Source organism: Anomaloglossus baeobatrachus, chromosome 2 (assembly GCF_048569485.1).
Source record: "Anomaloglossus baeobatrachus isolate aAnoBae1 chromosome 2, aAnoBae1.hap1, whole genome shotgun sequence".
NCBI lineage: Eukaryota > Metazoa > Chordata > Amphibia > Anura > Aromobatidae > Anomaloglossus > Anomaloglossus baeobatrachus.
In genome coordinates, this window is record NC_134354.1 from 331,862,089 (window position 1) to 331,885,185 (window position 23,097).

Below are 23,097 nucleotides of genomic sequence, written 5' to 3' on the forward strand. Positions count from 1 at the left end.
CCAACTGATATGTAAGGGCAATGGTACCAAATACTAATGAAATTGGCAGTAGCTGAAAGGTAGACACATGCCACTACAGTCAGCCAGAGGTGCTGCAGGTCTCAGGGAAACCCAGCTAAGTGGATGAGCGGAGCCTGCACCCACCAGAGCCACTGGCACCGACTCCTCCCCTATCACCAGCACTGTCCACGGCGGGAATATGGAGGTGGTCGGTGACTAAAGCAGAAGTCGCAGGAGTGGACTACGGTGGGGACGTGACACTTAAGTTAACAATGGTCATTATAGGCAAACAGTTCAAAGATATGACATCATAATATGGGATGTCCCATATTATTTAAAGGAATAGTGTATGCAAACTTTTGACTGCAGAAAGTAATAAAAATGCCTTAAAACATTCTCTCATTATTCTGGCAAATATAAATAACTTTGGTTCCTAATTGACCTAAAACGGGAAAGGTTTATTCTGATTTCATGTCAGATTGTGAGAAAAACATGCAGATGTGTCTTTATAGATAGTGGAGGGAATCTTACACGTGAGAATGGGGACACTGTGACTCCATCTGCACCATTATAGTCAATGGCCCCATCTGGGTATTTGCCTCCAGTACCTGTATACGCCTGATATGGTGACTTTATCTGCGCCATTATAGTCAATGGCCCGTCTGGGTGCCCACCTACAGTACACGTATACGCCTGAGAATAGTGACATGGGGACTCCGTCCCGTCTGCGGTTTATAGGGACAGACCCGTGTGCGCTGTATCCCTCTGCGCTGTACACTGCATGTTTGCACACGTTTTCCTATGACTGCACAGTGCGCACTTTCATCCCTCACTACAGCAGATAAACGGCTCGCACTGGCCAGACTACAAAAATTGTTTTTCATACCTAGAATATATTGCAACACAAAGGGACAAAACTACAACTCCCGTGAACCACTGCGAACTCTGAAGGGCGGTGCTTGCTATTTCATAGGCTCTGATTGGTGGAAAAGTCCAGGTTCTGGATAGGCGAAGCTATATATAGAGCAAGAGGAGGCTTTGTAAAGAGTTGTGGTCAGTAGTAAGTGTAGACTGTGGCAGAGCGGTAGAGATGACCGGCTGGTGGTAGCAGCGACCCCGACGTGCAGCAGAGCCTATGCATCTTGCCCCCCGGCCGACTCCCTCACAGCCCGATTGCTCTCTCCAGCCCTGGAGGCGATCTGCGCCATTGGCCCCATCAGGGTGGCCTGCAGTCCGTGTACTTGGCCCAGGGTCCGTGAGGATTGTTACCCCGGATGCAAAGTCTGCTGTGCCCGCAGGATCATGAAGGTGGGTGGTCAGCTGATGCCATGTAGCCTGAGCCCCTTCCCTAGCAGTGCTGTCCCCCTGCCCTGCGCCTTCCAGCCTCTGAAGTGTCCCCAGTATTTCCGTCTGACTCCTATGCGGGTAGTGCTGGGTGGCAGTAAGCGCTGGTCTAGGAGCAGTATGGTGGAGGGCTCCGGTGACCTTTGCTCTGTTAGCCTAATGCTCGGCTATTAAGGAGTTAACTCGTGCAGTGGAGCAGATCGAGCGCTAGGGGGCTTGTGCGATCGGTTTCCATGGTGCTTCCAGCTGGCGCCTGTAGTCCCGTTCATCCTGCTGTGTAACATGGTACAAAGTTACATCAGACCTTCGCATATAGCGAGGCCCCCATAATGAGCTGCACTGTACAGTGCCCTGTGGTGTGGCAGGACTGTGCCCCCATAATGAGCTGCACTGTACAGTGCCCCCATAATGAGCTGCACTGTACAGTGCCCCCATAATGAGCTGCACTGTACAGTGCCCTGTGGTGTGGCCGGACTCTGTGCCCCCATAATGAACTGCACTGTACAGTGCCCCCATAATGAGCTGCACTGTACAGTGCCCCGTGGTGTGGCCCGACTCCGTGCCCCCCATAATGAGCTGCACTGTACAGTGCCCCGTGGTGTGGCCCGACTCCGTGCCCCCATAATGAGCTGCACTGTACAGTGGCCCGACTCCGTGCCCCCATAATGAGCTGCACTGTACAGTGCCCCGTGGTGTGGCCGGACTCTGTGCCCCCATAATGAACTGCACTGTACAGTGCCCCCATAATGAGCTGCACTGTACAGTGCCCCGTGGTGTGGCCCGACTCCGTGCCCCCCATAATGAGCTGCACTGTACAGTGCCCCGTGGTGTGGCCCGACTCCGTGCCCCCCATAATGAGCTGCACTGTACAGTGCCCCGTGGTGTGGCCCGACTCCGTGCCCCCATAATGAGCTGCACTGTACAGTGCCCCGTGGTGTGGCCCGACTCCGTGCCCCCATAATGAACTGCACTGTACAGTGCCCCCCATAATGAGCTGCACTGTACAGTGCCCCGTGGTGTGGCCCGACTCCGTGCCCCCCATAATGAGCTGCACTGTACAGTGCCCCCGTGGTGTGGCCAGGTGTGTCTGCGCACCCCTGAGTTTCAGCACTGTCAAATCAGATACGTGGGAAATTCCCATAGTGTAAAGCCCGTGTCACATTTAACAACTTACCAGCGATCCCGAAAACTATGCGAACTGATAAGGATCGCTGGTGGGTCGTCAGTCAGACCTTACCAACGACGCAGTAACTATGAGCGACCTATAGGAGGCTCTTGGTAGGTGTCAAACACAGCGATGCGTCCTGCCCAGCAGGACATCGGCTTTAAAGAAAATAAATCAGAACAGTGTAACGATCAGCGATTTCACAGCAGGGGCCAGGTCGCTGCTTAGTGTATACAGATAACAGATAACGAGATCGTTAGTGAGACCCCTATTACGTCACAAAACCTGTGACCCAGCAGTGATCTCGCTAGAGATCTCGTTATGTGAGAAGTACCCCTAAATGAAAGGACATAATGGTGAGCTGGTCATGGCTGCCCCACAGACCCCACATTTGCATGTGAAAGAAGTAATCGTCTTGGGCTTTGTAGGATGCTGGTGTGACTTAAGGCTAGCCCCCTATTCCACTGTACAGCTAATTTACATTTCTCCATCCCTGGAGTAGTGCTTTTGATCTAATCTACACCCTCTGGGTCTTCATTTTTTACCAATGCTGCTCCAGTCCCATGGTGCCATCTTGTGCCTGTAACTTGTGACTAGCCAGAAGTTCACAAGCTCCCAGTGCATCTATTAAAGCCAGAACGAGGCTCTCATAGACTTGATTGAGTTGTGACCTCGGTGTGCTGCCGGCAGGTGGGTATATGCCTCTGGTCCTGAATCTTGGATTGTAAGCTCCACTCCAGCCGTGCTGTAAATGAGGTTCTTTATAGAAGACCTGAGTATGGAAGTTCTGTGATGACGCTAGTAAGCGCAGATGAGTGATGCTGGCTCTCCCTGGAAGCGGTTACCCCACTTAGGCTGGTTTCACACTACGTTTATTTAACATCCGTCCATAACATTTTTTTAGCGGAAAAACGGATCCAGTGCAAATGCGTTTTCACTTCAATGCATTTGCAATGGACTCGCGTCCACCTGCGTTCGCATGCGTTTGCGTGCGTTAGACACAGGATCCGTACTTTTGCGTTATTTTAACATGTTTCAAAAACGCTACTTGTAGCGTTTTTTACCTTTGTCAAAATAACGCATCTCACAGGATCCTTCACATTGCGCCGCGAGCTGCAATGCATTTCAATGAGCGCTGGATCCTGCCTAGCAGAATGCGTTGAGTTGCGTTGTAACAGGATCCTGCTTTTGTACTGAGCATGCCCAGAAAGTACTGAGCATGCCCAGAACCAGTCTCGCGTGTTCTGTCTCTCTCTCCTCCTCCCTCCCTCACCCTCTCTCTCTTTCCCCCTTCCTCCCCTTCCTCTCTCCCCCACCTGAGAGCTGCGGACACTCGTAACCAAGGTAAATATCGCGTAACCACTTCTCTTAGTTACCCGATGTTTACGTTGGTTACGTGTGCAGGGAGCCCGGCTCCTAGCAGCTGCAGACACTCGTAACCAAGATAAATATCGGGTATCCAAGCCCGATGTTTACCTTGGTTACGAGCGTCTGCAGCTGTCAGAAGCCGGCTCCCAGTCTGGCACGTTTAGTTCCCCTCACTCCCAATCACATGACTCCAATGCCCGCCCCTAAACATCCAGTGACAGGATCCTGCAAAGTAAGACATGCGTTTGCATGCGTTTTTTGCTGTAAAAGCAGGATCCGCTTTTGCAGCAAAAAAACGTTCAGGACGCATGTTAAATAAACGTAGTGTGAAAGCAGCCTTATGTAGGCAGTTCACTTTCCTGTGCTGTACACTGATTAGAAGTCTTTCTGAGCTGTTCTAGACTCTTGTCTTCCAGCCGTGCGAGTGTCCAGAGTGAGTAGTGGCTGGATCCTGCCGTCTTGGGCCACCCGATAACATTACATAATGCTTCCCTTGTGGCATTTGCTGGTTATCATGAATGCATTGTCATGAAGTGTTTGGAGTATTCTGTAGATGAAAATGAAATGTCTACATCAGCGTTGTAATATCAGTATGCGGTGCTCCTGCATTCCTCTGCCTGGGGCGGTGTACACATATAGTAATAGGTGATGTAACTGATACTATACATTGCACTGGGCCTGTACGAACATGTGCAGCTTGCCTGCGTCATGGGTTTCTTGATGACTGGGTGGCTTTGATTTGATTCTTCCGGTCTAAACAATGTTTCAATTTTCAGGACCCAGGTGATCAGATTAGACCAAGAGATGCCATCGGCCCCAGTGCCTATGTCCCTGTGGCACAGGTAAGAGTGGATACAGATCTGTATGGTGGGCACATAATAGAAATGTATATTAATGATGTGTTTATTACAGCTGCCTGGACCAGTGCTGAGTGATAACATTACTGCCGTCATGGGGCTTCATCCAGAATATAAGCGTGTATTTTGGAAGACCCAGCATCAGCTGTTGCATATGGATGGAGCATTATCCCTTCCAGAGAGACACTATGTGGCTCTAATGGTAAGTAATGGTCTCTTCTGTTTCCAGTCTAGCATATCTTCTGTCTGCCATAGGATAGTCTTAGTAAGAGTAGTGCTCATGAATGGCCAAGGCAGCCGGACTTGTTAGACTTCTACGTAAAGCAGAGTAAAACTATTTACTGCTTCAGCTGGCTTATTACAATCATGTTAATCCTAAATTACAGGAACAAGCAATGGACTAAAAGGGTTTCCCCAAGAACAAGTTAATTTTAAAGTTAACTTTACTTAATAGCTCTTGGAATAATTTCCACAATTGATGTATTTTGCTCCTGTGCTGAGATAATCTTGTATATGTGCCCCTTCTAAAAACTGTGTAATGGCAGTGTCTGACCGTACAGGGTCTGATCATACCACATCTCCTGTGCTTAGATAATGTTATATATGTGCCCCTGCTATGCACTGTGTAATGGCAGTGTCTGACTGTACAGGGTCTGATCATACCACATCTCCTGTGCTTAGATAATGTTATATATGTGCCCCTGCTATGCACTGTGTAATGGCAGTGTCTGACCGTACAGGGTCTGATCATACCACATCTCCTGTGCTTAGATAATGTTATATATGTGCCCCTGCTATGCACTGTGTAATGGCAGTGTCTGACTGTACAGGGTCTGATCATACCACATCTCCTGTGCTTAGATAATGTTATATATGTGCCCCTGCTATGCACTGTGTAATGGCAGTGTCTGACCGTACAGGGTCTGATCATACCACATCTCCTGTGCTTAGATAATGTTATATATGTGCCCCTGCTATGTACTGTGTAATGGCCGTGTCTGACCGTACAGGGTCTGATCATACCACATCTCCTGTGCTTAGATAATGTTATATATGTGCCCCTGCTATGCACTGTGTAATGGCAGTGTCTGACCGTACAGGGTCTGATCATACCACATCTGGGCAGGGGAGGTAGTATACAGAGCAGAAGATGATTTTTGACGGTAAAGCATTTCCCTGCCTGTTAAAGATCCTGTCAGGAGTTGTCCTGTAAAGTAAATGGCCATAATGGTGCTGTGATGCTGATTAAATGGAGACCTGCAGTGACTAAATCTGTTCTTGGCTTAATAATCTGCCTCCAGTTTTTCATGAGGATGTCATCTGTGCATCACTTGTGCATCAGAGCAGGCCTCTGGCTGTGCGCAGTGTGATTCTAAAGACTCCTCAATAAAGTAGTGCTGGATGCGGCACATGTGCAGATTGTGGTTTCAGCTTAATGCAGAGGTCATTGAGCTGAAATTGCAATCTGTGCTTGCGCCACGTCCAGTGCCATTTTATTGAAGACCTGCAGACTGCCTATAAAATAATGCTTAGGCCGAAGACACACAGCGAGAAACTGTGTGGAGTGCGATAAAACATCGTATCCACTCAGACCAATTTTAGCCTGTGTCAGCACACATGAGCGATTTTTCTCAGCCTTAATTGGACCGAGAAAACAATCGCGACATGCTGCGATTGTAATGCGAGACTTTCTCTCGCACCCATTCAAGTGTATGGGGCGAGAGAAAAATCTCACTGCACTCACAGTACTGCGAGTGCAGTGCGAGAATTGCAATAGCCGGCTACGGAGGAGAGGGAGAGAAATCCTCCCTCCCCCTCCTCCGAGCCGGCCCGCCCCCCGCAGCTGAGGTCTGCTCAGTCAGATCTCAGTCGCAGGGACACTAGCATGACGCTCGGCTGTGCTGCCAGCGTGAGCAGAGTGTCATGCGAGGGGATCGCAGTAATCCCAGTGTGGCCCTGGCCTTACTGGAATCATGGCAGTTGTGTGGAACTTGATAAAGGAGGCTGGTCACTGACCTGTAGAAAGAGTCTGGAGGGGCTGAGTAGACCCATCCCTAATGTCCCACCACCAATGCACCAAGCAATGCACAATGTCCTCATGAAAACGTTATTCAGCAAAGATTAACCCCTTAACGGACCCATGACGTACTGGGTACGTCATGGATCGTGTGCCGTTAATCCCTGCCCCCCCCTGCCGTGGGAAGGTGGCGGCGATCCACGCACATCAGCTGTTTTCAACAGCTGACTTGTGTGCCTGCTAGCTGTGGGTGGAATCGCTTCCATTTACCCCTTACATTTCACTGCCAAAACCTGGCAGCGATATGTATATGGGCGCCGCCATAACAGTTACTTACCCCGCCCCCACTGCAAGTCACGTGACATGATCACGTGACTTTCGGTGGTCGCCATCGTAGCACAGGGTCTTGTGATGACGCCTGCAGCTATGAAGTTTCACTTTCGTTTTCACCTGGCTCGGCTTATGGTGAAACAGGAAGTGACTATCTGCTGTTTACAGCTGTGTAGCTGTGATCAGCAGATAGTGCAGAGCGATCGGATTGCTGATCGCTATAGCCCCCTAGGGGGACTAGTAAAATAAAAAAGTGAGAAGTTTTAAAAAAATAAAAAAAACCTAAGTTCAAATCACCCACTTTCACCCCATTGAAAATTAAAGGGTTAAAAAAATAAAAAATATACACATTTGGTATCGCCGCGTTCAGAAATGCCCGATCTATCAAAATATAAAATCAATTAATCTAATCAGTAAATGGCGTAGCGGCAAAAAAATTCCAAACGCCAAAATTACGTTTTTTGGTCGCAGCAAATTGCAATAACAGGCGATCAAAACGTAGCATCTGCGCAAAAATGGTAGCGTTAAAAACGTCAGGTCGAGATGCAAAAAATAAGCCGTCACTGAGCCATAGATCCCGAAAAATGAGAACGCTACGGGTTTTGGAATATGGCGCAAAACATGCGCCACTCTTTTTGGACAAGCTTGTGAATTTTTTTAACCCCTTAGATACAAGTAAACCTATACATGTTTGGTGTCTACAAACTTGCACCGACCTCAGGCATCACATAAATACATCAGTTTTACCATATAGTGAACACAGTGAATAAAATATCCCAAAAACTATTCTACGATCACACTTTTTTTGCAATTTTTCCGCACTTGGAAATTTTTTGCTGTTTTCCAGTACACTATATGGTAAAACTTATGGTTTCATTTAAAAGTACAACTCGTCCCGCAAAAAACAAGCCCTCATATGGCAAGATTGATGGAAAAAAATAAAGTACGGCTCTCGGAAGAATGGGAGCAAAAAACAAAAACTCAAACGGAAAGTGCCCGGGGGCTGAAGGGGTTAAATTGTCACTGCAGGCTTCCATTTACTCAGCCTTATAGCAATGTATATACTTTATAGTGCTAAATCCTGCTGACAGTTCTCTTTAAAAAAAAAAAAAAAATGTTTTACCTGAAATAACTGATCCTGTCTGTATACTCTTATATCCTCCCTGGCCCAGGAGATGTGGTATGATCAGACTATGCTCCTGTACAGTTACACAGCTGTTACACAGTACATGGGAAGGACACATATCTCAGTACAGGCACTTTGTTCCTGGGATAAAGGGAACCTGTCAGGTCCAATATGCATCCAGAACCACAAGCTGTTCTGGGTGCATATTGCTAATCACTGCCTACACCTCCCTGTATCTAGTAACATACATACTTTTTCTAAAGATATTTCTAAAGAGTTTTTTCATATGCTAATGAGGCCAGCGACTAGTTGCAAAGGGCGTTGCTTCCCTTGGCTATTCAGCCCCCTCAACATGTTAGTACGCCCCTGTGCTAATGAATACGCAACGTTGGTGCTGACCTCACTGCTATAATCACGCCTGAGTCCTGATTTCGGCTCAGTGCACACGATCCTGGACTTTCAATCATGCTCACTACATGGGTTTAAAGCCAGGACTCATACACCCAGCGGTAATGCGCACTATAAAGCAAATTCTGCCTCTGCCACCTGGGGATGTGGCCACTTGCAGAGTAGTGAACCACCCATTTATGACCACATTGTGTGGGGTTTTCAGAAATGTGAAGGGCAAACTGGGTCTTTGCCAGCAGTTTGTGGTGGAAGGTTTCTGCAGCTACATAGATCTTTTTGGATTGGGACATAACTGCAGAGCAAAGTAAGCAATCTTGGAAAGTAGTTCTGATGACATTACTTTTATTTCAGGCTTCTGCACGACATCACTGTGTATATTTGGTTTCACTCCATTCGTCAAGCTTTCTTCAAGTTGGTGGGGATCCCCGTTGGTTGGAAGGTCTGAGTTATGCCCCTTTGAAACTGCGCAGACTAAATGATCTGAATAAATATCTTGCCCATAGGCCATGGCTGATAACCAAAGATCACATTGCGGTGAGTGATATGCTGCATTGAATATGCACAATCATACTTGCCCTGAATTTAGCCTGTTGTAAGGATCCGATGTTTAAATTTGATTATTCTGATTATCCTAAAATGGATTGTTCCATACTGGTATGAATTTTGAGACCTATTGTGTTTTTGTATTGATTCTCATCTGACTGGTTTCCTAGTGAATTATTTTACTTGAGACCATATTACTGGCTTGAAATATTAATGGATGTATTCCTTTCTTTAGTGCCTTCTAAAAGCTCCAGCTGGCCATGCCTGGTCACTTGCAGAGTTGATCCACGCCATTGTTCTGCTCACCCACTTCCATGCTCTTTCTTCTTTCATTCTGGGTTGTGGCATTTACCCACCAGAGGGAAAAGAGGGCATTCAACGCCCCCCTTCTCCGGATGTCCTAACTGTCGAGGTGAGTAGAGTAAAGGTGCGTTTACATGAATCGACCGGCAGCACGATGGACTGCTGGTCGGTAAACTTTTACTGATGGCTGATGGTTTGCCTGCTGAAACAAGCACACCAAGTAAACTGCACACTGAGCAATTTACAGTAGATCACGCAATATGCATAAGCTGCCATGGGTTTACACAGGACAATGCACCAGCAAGAACTATGATCTTTGTGCAGTACAAAAGATCACTTCAACTCATGAACATGTTTGTTCATACATTTTCAGCTGTTTACACCGCAAGATAATTGTGAAATAAGCATTAACATCTGTTCACTATTTTGCAGTGAAATCCCCCCTTTAAACTTCTAGTAATTATTTTACCAGCACTGTAAACGTCAACTCATGTGAAACGATGGATTTGTATAGTTCTGTAATTTGACCAAACTAAGGAATGTTGCCTCCAAATAGCGTAAGGCTATATAGCAAAGTGCCCAAAAGTGTCAACCCTTCCAGCAAGAAATTGTCTGTTTTTGTATGAAGCTTTGCTGCCAGAATAGAATAGTGACATCAAAACTAAGGGTATGTGCGCGGTTTTTCACGCTACGTTTTTGTTGTCTTAAAAACGCACCTGCGGCAAAAAACGCATGCGTTTTACCGTGTTTTGGTGCGTTTTTTGCTGCGTTTTTGCTCACTGCGTTCTTAATCAGTGAACAAATGCCATTAAAGATTGTTGATGGGGGGGGGGGGGGAATCTGTCATTTCCTTCAATGTTCTTCATTGTATGCAGGAGAGAAGACAGCAGCTGCAGAACTACAAGGCTCAGCATACTCTATCCAGGATTGTATGCAGGAGTTTTTTGCCCAAAAAAGACATGGGCTTCACTATATTTTTGTATGCTAGCCAGGTACAGCAGGCAGGTATGGGCTGCCCCCAACCCCCAGCTGCCTATTTGTACCTGGATGGGAACCAAAAATAAAGGAAAGCCCTTTTTTTTTTTTTTTTTTTTTTTTTTTTTTTTTTTTTTTTCTTAATTTCATGAAATAATTAAAAAAAGATGTGGGCTTCACCCAATTTTTGAGTTCAGCCAGGCACAACTAGGCAGCTGGGGATTGGAATCCACAGTGCAGGGTGCACATGCTTTCTGGGCACCCCCGCTGCAAATTGCAGTCCGCAGCCACCCCAGAAAATGGCGCTTTCATAGAAGCGCCATCTTCTGGCGCTGTATCCAACTCTTCCAGCTGCCCTGATGCCGGGGTGGCTCGCTGGGTAATAATGGGGTTAGGGCTAGCTGTATATTTTCAGCTGGCCCTAAGCCCGAAATTCATGGTGTCACGCCAATTTTAGACATGGCCACCATGAATTTCTAATAAAGATAAAAAAACACATAGAAATAAAACACAACACAATTAGTGACTCCATCTTTATTGAAATAAAGAACCCCCCTCTACAGTAATCCTGGGTCAAGGGTCCTGCGCCGTCCAATCCGGATCAAATATCATCTGATCAGTTTGCTGGAAGGCAAAGCGATCAGATGAGTCAGGATCAAGGACGTGAATCACATCACACAGCAGCTGATTGTATAAACTGCTTTTATACAATCAGCTGATGCATCAGTAGAAAAAAAAAAAAATACTGAGTCACGTCCGTGCTGATTACCGGCAGCTCCTGGAGCGATCGGACGGGAGTCTGATCCTGTCCCATCGCTGCAGGAGCTGCCGATAATCAGCTGATGAAGTCTCCTGATGGCAGGATCAGCTGATAAGTTAATTTGGCCGGGCACTAAAGCCGGCGACACCGCGAGAATTACGATCAGCTGATGCGTCAGGTGACTGAATCAGGTGATCATCGCCAGGTCCTGCAGGCATCGTACGTGCCCAGGAAGACTGCACACAGCCGGAGAGGAGCTGGGAGCGGGCATGGCACCGGGACCCTGCAGACAGGTGAGTATGACATTTTTTTTATTTATTTTTTTTTTTCTACTGTTCACTTTTTTGATTTCACAGCGGTCTCCACCTCCCGCCCAGACATGGCGCCGCACGGGAGCTGACATGCACAGGACTGGAGGTGGACGCAGCGGTGACGATACCGGGAGGATTCATGCTTCTGTGTTTACCAACAGAAGGAATCCTCTTCCTGTACATGTCACTTTAGTACCCACCCCTTGCGTTTATAGCTGCGTTTTTAGTCATAGAAACGCAGCTATATGCGTTTCTCATTGCATTTTTGAACATCTCATTGAACTCAATGGGTGAAAAACGCAGAAATAATTGACATGCTGCGTTTTTGTGGTCACCACAAAAATGCAGCTACAAAAAACGCTGTGCGGACACCAAAAATGAAAACTCATACATTGCTGGGGAAGCAATGTCACTGCGTTTTCAGCGCAAAAACGCGGTAAAAAACACCGCTAAAAAGGCAGCAAAAACGCCTAGTGCGCACAAGGCCTAAAGGAGCGCCAAGCTTTTTTAGTGTTGACATTATGAAGCAGCATAGCTTGCTATACTTTATGTAAACACTCCTACCAAGACTGGTAACCATGTCAGCTTGGGCTTTGAGCTGGATGCCCCAAAGCCATGATCATTGTGCTTAATCCTAGATGGTCACCACCAGTGCACAGTACTTCTTGATTTACAGGTTTCCACTTCAGTATGTTTGTACAGTTTTGAAAGTACTGAATCCTCACCCAAACCTACGTACAACTAACAGTTTCTCCTAGTGCTAAACTAATCAGAAATGTGCTGCTGATGAAAAGCAGACTTTACCCAAACATTGGACTCATAAAGACAGCAAACTCTTGTTTGACAACCTCTTTAAAAAGCTATTTAAAGTGTACATGCATACATTGATGTCTGTTGATTGCTACCAATTTGCCTGTCAATCATAGGGGTGGCTAAATTCACAAACATAACTTTTTCAGCTTATGTTGAATATGGAAATATACATTTTAAGCTGCATATGTTAGAGTTCAGCATATGTAAGGTCTCACTGTTTACTAGTAGGAAATTACAGGACGTATGGTGAATATTGCTGAGTGGTCCTTAAAATGTAGATGCTGGGGAAGTAACACGCAATTATGGCATTATATATTGTGTGCACAGGGAATTGGCACACCGCGGGAGGCAGAACGTGTTCTGGCCCAGATTAAGAAATTGGATGAGGTTGAACAGGAGGCAAGCAAAGAAGAGATGGAGACTAGGTTTGAACAGGAGAAGAGAGATTGTATAATGGTAACTTCTAATGGTATGCATTTTTTTTTTTATACTCTTATAGATGTGCATGTGTGATTTGTACATTCAGTGCTTAGGTCAATATTTCTACTTACCAGGTGATACTGTTCATTCTTTCTGCTCACCAAGTGTTCTCCGCTTCCTGGATGACCCAGATTTTGACTATATTGACTTCACTCGAAGAGGGGAGCAGGCTCCCCCTACATTCCGTGCTCATGTGAGTCCTCCAATACTTTTTTACAATAGTTTTAATTGCATTTGGGCCAAATAGACCCCTTTTTTAAATTAAATGGTTTTGCTGTAAAATATATAAAGGAGTCAACAAACTGACATCTTTAATGGATCCTCCAAGACTTGAGCCTTTGACACTGAAACATCCTGCAATATATTATATGAAGTGGAGTAGCCTTAACTTAAAGGGAACCTATCGTGTGCCCTAATTACACCTCCCTACCAATCCCTGTTATAAAATTGTATAATATGAAAGTAATAAACATTCTATTACCTTCATATTTCCTTTGTAAATTAGAGAGCTTTTGGTCACAGGGGCGGCGCCTTGCCCTATGGACGTCTGCCTACTTTTCGTGGTATCACGCCCTTGTGGGTGTGATACCATGAAGTCATATGAGTGACGTCACCGTCGCTCATTCTATCCTGCACACATTGTGGCAGGCTTCTTTTCCGGGTGTTCACACGCTGGCTTCAGATGCTTAGTGTGCGTCTGAAACTGACAAGGAGAACCCAGAAGAGAAGCCTGCCGCAAATAGTAAGTGTAAACGTGCGCAGGATAGAATGAGCGGTGAAGTCGCTCATGTGACTCCATGGTATCACGCCCACAGGGGCGTGATACCACGGAAAGTATGCAGGGGCAAGGCGCCTCCCCTGTGACCAGAAGCTTAAATTTACATAGGAAATATGAAGGTAATATGTTTTTTATTTCATATTATACAATTTTATAACACGGGGATGGGTAGGGAGGTGTAATTAGGGCACATATGCATCTGCTGATAGGTCAGAACACATTCTAGGTGACAGGTTCCCTTTAAACATGACTTGTCCTTAACTTTCACCTAGTTCTCCTTCCTATAGAAGGGTGAGGATTCGTTTTTCCACATAATGGTTCCATACTGGATCAGTGGTTAGGGGCTTGTACAATAAGGCTAAGTTCACACTTCCGTTGTTTTGCATCGGTCACAATCCGTAGCCTTGAGGAATTACGGTATCTTGCAAAATATTTTGCAGGAATCCTGTTTTTCCCCATAGACTTCTATTAGTGACTGATTGTGACTGATGATGCTGCGTTGCATCCGCTGCGTCGCGGTCAGTCGTTTTTTAACTGACCGCCGGGCGGGAGCAACGCAGCCTTTAACGTTTTTTGAGCAGCGCGATCCGTAGGATTTTGCTGCGCATGCTCTCTGGATCCCTGCCCTCGTAAGCAGGATAAACATCGGGTAACCAAGCAATGCGCTTTGGTTAGTTACCCGATATTTACAGTGGTTACGGGTGCAGGGAGCCCGCGCTAAGTGGTGTATGCCGGTAACCAAGATAAATCGGGTAACCAAGCAAAGTGCTTTGCTTTTAGTTACACGATATTTACCCTGGATACAGTGTGCAAGGAGGCCGACACTTCCCCACTCGGCTCCGCCCCCTCCCGCACTCCGCATGTGTACACTCTCACGTCCCCAGCCCTGCAGTCCCTGCGGCACTGAAGTCCTCAGCTCCATGGCCCCGCCCCCTCACGCACTCCAAACACACACACACACTCACTTACTCGTCCCCAGCCATGCAGACTGCAGCACTGACGTCCTCAGCTCCGCCCCCGAACTCCGCCCCCAGCATACAACGGAGTCGGACAATGAAATTCTTTTCTTCGTCATCCGTTGTCGTCTGTTGTACAACGCATCAGTCACATGCGTCAAGCAACGCATGTGACTGATGCAACACAACGGAAATGTGAACTTAGCCTAAGGCTGTGCGCGCTGGATCTTTGTAGTGACCAAAGATGCATTGTTTTTGGCACACATGCAGTTTTTATTTTTCCCAATGTGTTTAAGTCAAATCTATTGATTGGAAGGGCTCAAACACTGGCAAAAATTCAAAAAATTGACATGCTGCATCTGTGGTCGTCACAAAGATGCAGCCAAAAACTGCAATGTGTGCACAGCAAAAATACAATCTCAGACTTTATTGGGGAAGGAAATTCATGCAGTTCTGAATCTAAAACTGCACGTGAAAAATGCAGCGTGTTCACAGGGCCTAAGACTTCATTTCTTTTCAGGATTACACATGGGAAGATCATGGCTACTCTTTATTGCACAGATTGTATCCAGAGGTGGGTCAACTGCTGGATGAAAAATTCCAGGTAGCCTATAATCTGACATATCATACGATAGCTTCTCACCAAGAAGTGGACACTTTCAAATTGCGTAGAGCCATCTGGAATTATATCCAGTGTATTTATGGGATCAGGTAAGGATTTAACGGTATACTGGTCTTCATAATTAAAGATGCTGCCAGCCTAGTGGTGGGCCCTCCAGCTTTATTCACTTTCTTTATTACTTACCACTAGGTATGATGATTATGACTATGGTGAGGTAAATCAGCTGCTGGAAAGAAGCTTGAAGGCTTATATGAAAACTGTGACTTGCCACCCTGAGAGAGTGACTCGCCAACTGTATAACGACTTCTGGAGGCAGTTTAAACACTCTGAAAAGGTATGTTTTGAACTGTACTATGTTCAGAATTTTTTTTTTTTTTGCCTCAATTTTCACTTTAACCTCAGACTCTTGTGCTTATCTGACCGATTATTGTACTGCTATTGACTGTTCAAAGGGTACACTGATAAAGCTCCGTCACATATAGCTGTTAGGCTACTTTCACACATCAGTTTTTTCCCATCAGGTACAATCCGGAAAAAACGGGTAAACCGGATCTGGTATCGCATCCGGTTTATCCCCATAAACTTGCATTGTAACCGGATTGTACCTGATGGCTTTGCGGTGCATCCGGTTTTTTCCAGATGCGGCAAAATAAATAAATGCGGCGGCCGGATAGAATGTTCCCTGCAACGTTTTTGCTCCGGCAAAAAAAAACCGCATCGCGCCGCATCCGGCCGCTGCGGCGCGTTTTCAATGCATGCCTATGGAAGCCGGATGCGGCGCGATGCGGAAAAAAAACGCATCCGGCCACCACATGCGGTTTTTTTCCACTGCGCATGCTCAGTAGCGTGCCGCAACCGGAAAAAAACGGACCGGCCGCATGTAAAAACTTATGCAAAGGATGCGGTGTTTTCACCGCATCCGTTGCATAGGTTTCACAGCCAGATTGAGCCGCACAGCTCAAACCGGATGTGTGAAAGTAGCCTTAACGAGAGGAAAAAGTATTTTCAAAGTTCCTGTTCAAACGCTTGACATTTCTACTTATAAGATTTCCCATGGTGTCAAATCTGGACATCCGCTCTTCCTTCCCGACCAGGTGATTTTTGTGTCATAAAAGTGACAACTGTCAGATTGGCTGCTCGCCTCGGCCTGGCCCCGCCTCCCGCATGGATTAGCCGCTCGCCCCGGACCTTAGCACGAATCGCCCGCTCCAGCGTACACCGGCTCCCGGTACACATGTGCAGGGAGCTGGCATACGCTGGCGCCTCGCCCCCGCCACACGTTGGCACACTCGGCCCCGCCCCCGGCGGACACGCTGGTAACCATGATACACATCGCGTAACTATAGGAAGCAGTTCCCTTAGTTACCCGATGTGTATCATGGTTACCAGCGTACACCGGCTCCCTATACACATGTGCAGGGAGCCGGCATACGCTGACACCTCACCCGCTCAGCCCCGCCCCGGCACACGTTGCCACGGTCGAACCCGCCCCCGGCGGCCCCAGCATGGGAGATGGAGCACGATGGGGGGTGTGCAGCATGGAGGATGGAGCACGATGGGGGTGCGCAGCATGGGAGATGTAGCACGATGGGGGGGTGCGCAGCATGGGGGATGGAGCATGAAGGGGGATGCACACCACACACACACACCCCCTTACAGACAACGCCACACACACACACACCCCCTTACAGACAACGCCACACACACACACACACACACACACACCCTTACAGACAACGACACACACACACACACACCCTTACAGACAACGACACACACACACACACACACACACACACACACACACCCACACCCACCCTTACAGACAACGCCACACACACACACCCTTACAGACAACGCCACACACACACCCACCCACCCTTACAGACAACGCCACACACACACACACACACACACCCTTACAGACAACGCCACACACACACACCCTTACAGACAACGCCACACACACACACCCTTACAGACAACGCCACACACACACACCCTTACAGACAACGCCACACACACACACCCTTACAGACAACGCCACACACACACACACACACCCTTACAGACAACGCCACACACACACACACCCTTACAGACAACGCCACACACACACACACCCTTACAGACAACGCCACACACACACACACCCTTACAGACAACGCCACACACACACACACACCCTTACAGACAACGCCACACACACACCCTTACAGACAACGCCACACACACACACCCTTACAGACAACGCCACACACACACCCTTACAGACAACGCCACACACACACACCCTTACAGACAACGCCACACACACAAACACACCCTTACAGACAACGCCACACACACACACCCTTACAGACAACGCCACACACACACACCCTTACAGACAACGCCACACACACACACCCTTACAGACAACGCCACACACACACACCCTTACAGACAACGCCACACACACACACCCTTACAGACAACGCCACACACACACACACACCCTTACAGACAACGCCACACACACACACCCTTACAGACAACGCCACACACACACACCCTTACAGACAACGCCACACACACACACCCTTACAGACAACGCCACACACACACACCCTTACAGACAACGCCACACACACACATCCTTACAGACAACGCCACACACACACACCCTTACAGACAACGCCACACACACACACCCTTACAGACAACGCCACACACACACACACCCTTACAGACAACGCCACACACACACACCCTTACAGACAACGCCACACACACACACCCTTACAGACAACGCCACACACACACACCCTTACAGACAACGCCACACACACACACCCTTACAGACAACGCCACACACACACACCCTTACAGACAACGCCACACACACACCCTTACAGACAACGCCACACACACACACCCTTACAGACAACGCCACACACACACACCCTTACAGACAACGCCACACACACACACCCTTACAGACAACGCCACACACACACACCCTTACAGACAACGCCACACACACACACCCTTACAGACAACGCCACACACACACACCCTTACAGACAACGCCACACACACCCTTACAGACAACGCCACACACACCCTTACAGACAACGCCACACACACACACACCCTTACAGACAACGCCACACACACACACCCTTACAGACAACGCCACACACACACACACCCTTACAGACAACGCCACACACACACACACACACCCTTACAGACAACGCCACACACACACACACACACCCTTACAGACAACGCCACACACACACACACACACCCTTACAGACAACGCCACACACACACCCTTACAGACAACGCCACACACACACACCCTTACAGATAACGCCACACACACACACCCTTACAGATAACGCCACACACACACACACACACACACACCCTTACAGACAACGCCACACACACACACACCCCCTTACAGACAACGCCACACACACACACACACACACACACACACACCCTTACAGACAACGCCACACACACACACACACACCCCCTTACAGACAACGCCACACACCCACCCTTACAGACAATGCCACACACACACCCACCCTTACAGACAACGCCACACACACACCCACCCACCCTTACAGACAACGCCACACACACACACCCACCCACCCTTACAGACAACGCCACACACACACACACACACACCCTTACAGACAACGCCACACACACACACCCTTACAGACAACGCCACACACACACACACACACACACACCCTTACAGACAACGCCCCACACACACACACCCTTACAGACAACGCCACACACACACCCTTACACACAACGCCCCACACACACACACACACACCCTTACAGACAACGCCCCACACACACACACACACACCCCCTTACAGACAACGCCACACACACACACACACACACCCTTACAGACAACGCCCCACACACACACACACACCCCCTTACAGACAACGCCACACACACACACACACACCCTCTTACAGACAACGCCACACACACACCCTTACAGACAACGCCACACACACACACACACACACACACCCTTACAGACAACGCCACACACACACCCTTACAGACAACGCCACACACACACACACACACACACACCCTTACAGACAACGCCACACACACACCCTTACAGACAACGCCACACACACACACACCCTTACAGACAACGCCACACACACCCACCCTTACAGACAACGCCACACACACACACACACACACACCCCCTTACAGACAACGACACACACACACCCTTACACACAACGCCCCACACACACACACACACACACACCCTTACAGACAACGCCCCACACACACACACCCTTACAGACAACGCCACACACACACCCTTACACACAACGCCCCACACACACACACACACACCCTTACAGACAACGCCCCACACACACACACAAACCCCCTTACAGACAACGCCACACACACACACACACACACACACACACACACACACCCTTACAGACAACGCCACACACACACACCCTTACAGACAACGCCACACACACACACACCCTTACAGACAACGCCACACACACACACCCCCTTACAGACAACGCCACACACACACCCCCTTACAGACAACGCCACACACACACCCCCTTACAGACAACGCCACACACACACACACCCTTACAGACAACGCCACACACACACACACACACACACACACACACACACACACACACACACACACACACACACTTACAGACAACGACACACACACACACACACACCCTTACAGACAACGCCACACACACACACCCTTACAGACAACGCCACACACACCCACCCTTACAGACAACGACACACACACACACACACACACACACACACACACACACACACACACACACACACACACACACACACACGCCCTTACAGACAACGCCACACACACACACCCTTACAGACAACGCCACACACACACACACCCTTACAGACAACGCCACACACACACACACCCTTACAGACAACGCCACACACACACACCCTTACAGACAACGCCACACACACACACACCCTTACAGACAACGCCACACACACACACACCCTTACAGACAACGCCACACACACACCCCCTTACAGACAACGCCACACACACACACACCCTTACAGACAACGCCACACACACACACACACACACACACACCCTTACAGACAACGCCACACACACACACACACACACCCTTACAGACAACGCCACACACACACACACACACACCCTTACAGACAACGCCACACACACACACCCCCTTACAGACAACGCCACACACACACACACACACACACACACACACACTTACAGACAACGACACACACACACACACACACCCTTACAGACAACGCCACACACACACACCCTTACAGACAACGCCACACACACACACACCCTTACAGACAATGCCACACACACACCCTTACAGACAACGCCACACACACACACACACACACACACACACCCTTACAGACAACGCCACACACCCACACACAACACACCCTTACAGACAACGCCACACACAACACACCCTTACAGACAACGCCACACACAACACACACCCTTACAGACAACGACACACACACACACACCCTTACAGACAACGCCACACACACACACACCCTTACAGACAACGCCACACACACACACACACACACACACACCCACCCTTACAGACAACGCCACACACACACCCACCCTTACAGACAACGCCACACACACACCCACCCTTACAGACAACGCCACACACACCCTTACAGACAACGCCACACACACACACACACACACCCTTACAGACAACGCCACACACACACCCACCCTTACAGACAGCGCTACACACACACACCCACCCTTACAGACAAAGCCACACACACACACCCACCCTTACAGACAACGCCACACACACACACACACACCCTTACAGACAACGCCACACACAACACACCCTTACAGACAACGCCACACACACACACACACACACACACACACACACACACACACACACACACCCTTACAGACAACGCCACACACCCACACACAACACACCCTTACAGACAACGCCACACACAACACACCCTTACAGACAACGACACACACACACACACCCTTACAGACAACGACACACACACACACACACCCTTACAGACAACGACACACACACACACACACCCTTACAGACAACGCCACACACACACACACACACACACCCTTACAGACAACGACACACACACACACACACCCTTACAGACAACGACACACACACACACACACCCTTACAGACAACGCCACACACACACACACACACACACCCACCCTTACAGACAACGCCACACACACACCCACCCTTACAGACAACGCCACACACACACCCACCCTTACAGACAACGCCACACACACACCCACCCTTACAGACAACGCCACACACACACCCACCCTTACAGACAGCGCCACACACACACCCACCCTTACAGACAACGCCACACACACACACACACACCCTTACAGACAACGCCACACACAACACACCCTTACAGACAACGCCACACACACACACACACACACACACCCTTACAGACAACGCCACACACACCCTTACAGACAACGCCACACACACCCTTACAGACAACGCCGCACACACACACACACACACCCTTACAGACAACGCCACACACACACACACCCTTACAGACAACGCCACACACACACACACCCTTACAGACAACGCCACACACACACACCCTTACAGACAACGCCACACACACACACCCTTACAGACAACGCCACACACACCCTTACAGACAACGCCACACACACACACCCTTACAGACAACGCCACACACACACCCACCCTTACAGACAATGCCACACACACACACACACACACCCACCCTTACAGACGAGACACACCCACCCTTACAGACAACGACACACACACCCTTACAGACAATGCCACACACACACACACCCTTACAGACAATGCCACACACACACACACCCTTACAGACAATGCCACACACACACACCCTTACAGACAATGCCACACACACCCTTACAGACAATGCCACACACACACACCCTTACAGACAACGCCACACACACACACCCTTACAGACAACGCCACACACACCCTTACAGACAACGCCACACACACACACCCTTACAGACAACGCCACACACACACACACCCTTACAGACAACGCCACACACACACACACACACACACACCCCCTTACAGACAACGCCACACACACACCCCCTTACAGACAACGCCACACACACACACACACACACACACCCTTACAGACAACGCCACACACACACACGCCCACCCTTACAGACAACGCCACACACACACCCTTACAGACAACGCCACACACACTCCCCCTTACAGACAACGCCACACACACACCCCCTTGCAGACAACGCCACACACCCCCTTACAGACAACGCCACACACACCCCCTTACAGACAACGCCACACACACACACACAAACCCTTACAGACAACGCCACACACGCACACCCCCTTACAGACAACGCCACACACCCACACACACACACACCCACCCTTACAGACAACGCCACACACACCCACCCTTACAGACAACGCCACACACACCCACCCTTACAGACAACGCCACACACACCCACCCTTACAGACAACGCCACACACACCCACCCTTACAGACAACGCCACACACACCCACCCTTACAGACAACGCCACACACACCCACCCTTACAGACAACGCCACACACACACACACCCTTACAGACAACGCCACACACACACACACCCTTACAGACAACGACACACACACACCCTTACAGACAACGACACACACACACACACACCCTTACAGACAACGCCACACACCCTTACACACAACGCCACATACAC

The 23,097-nt window shown here is 48.8% G+C and overlaps 1 protein-coding gene across 1 annotated transcript in view; it reads left to right on the forward strand.

The window, feature by feature from the left end:
- Window positions 1-1,224: 1,224 nt before the first annotated feature.
- Window positions 1,225-23,097, forward strand: part of SESN2 (sestrin 2) — a 36,022-nt gene continuing 14,149 nt past the window's right edge. Inside the window, exons 1-9 of the mRNA XM_075333912.1 lie at window positions 1,225-1,308; window positions 4,654-4,719; window positions 4,790-4,936; window positions 8,967-9,149; window positions 9,394-9,570; window positions 12,648-12,789; window positions 12,875-12,993; window positions 15,055-15,245; window positions 15,346-15,490. Coding sequence (XP_075190027.1) covers window positions 1,303-1,308; window positions 4,654-4,719; window positions 4,790-4,936; window positions 8,967-9,149; window positions 9,394-9,570; window positions 12,648-12,789; window positions 12,875-12,993; window positions 15,055-15,245; window positions 15,346-15,490 — 1,176 coding nt within the window. The 5' untranslated portion in view covers window positions 1,225-1,302. The remainder of the gene's footprint in view (window positions 1,309-4,653; window positions 4,720-4,789; window positions 4,937-8,966; window positions 9,150-9,393; window positions 9,571-12,647; window positions 12,790-12,874; window positions 12,994-15,054; window positions 15,246-15,345; window positions 15,491-23,097) is intronic.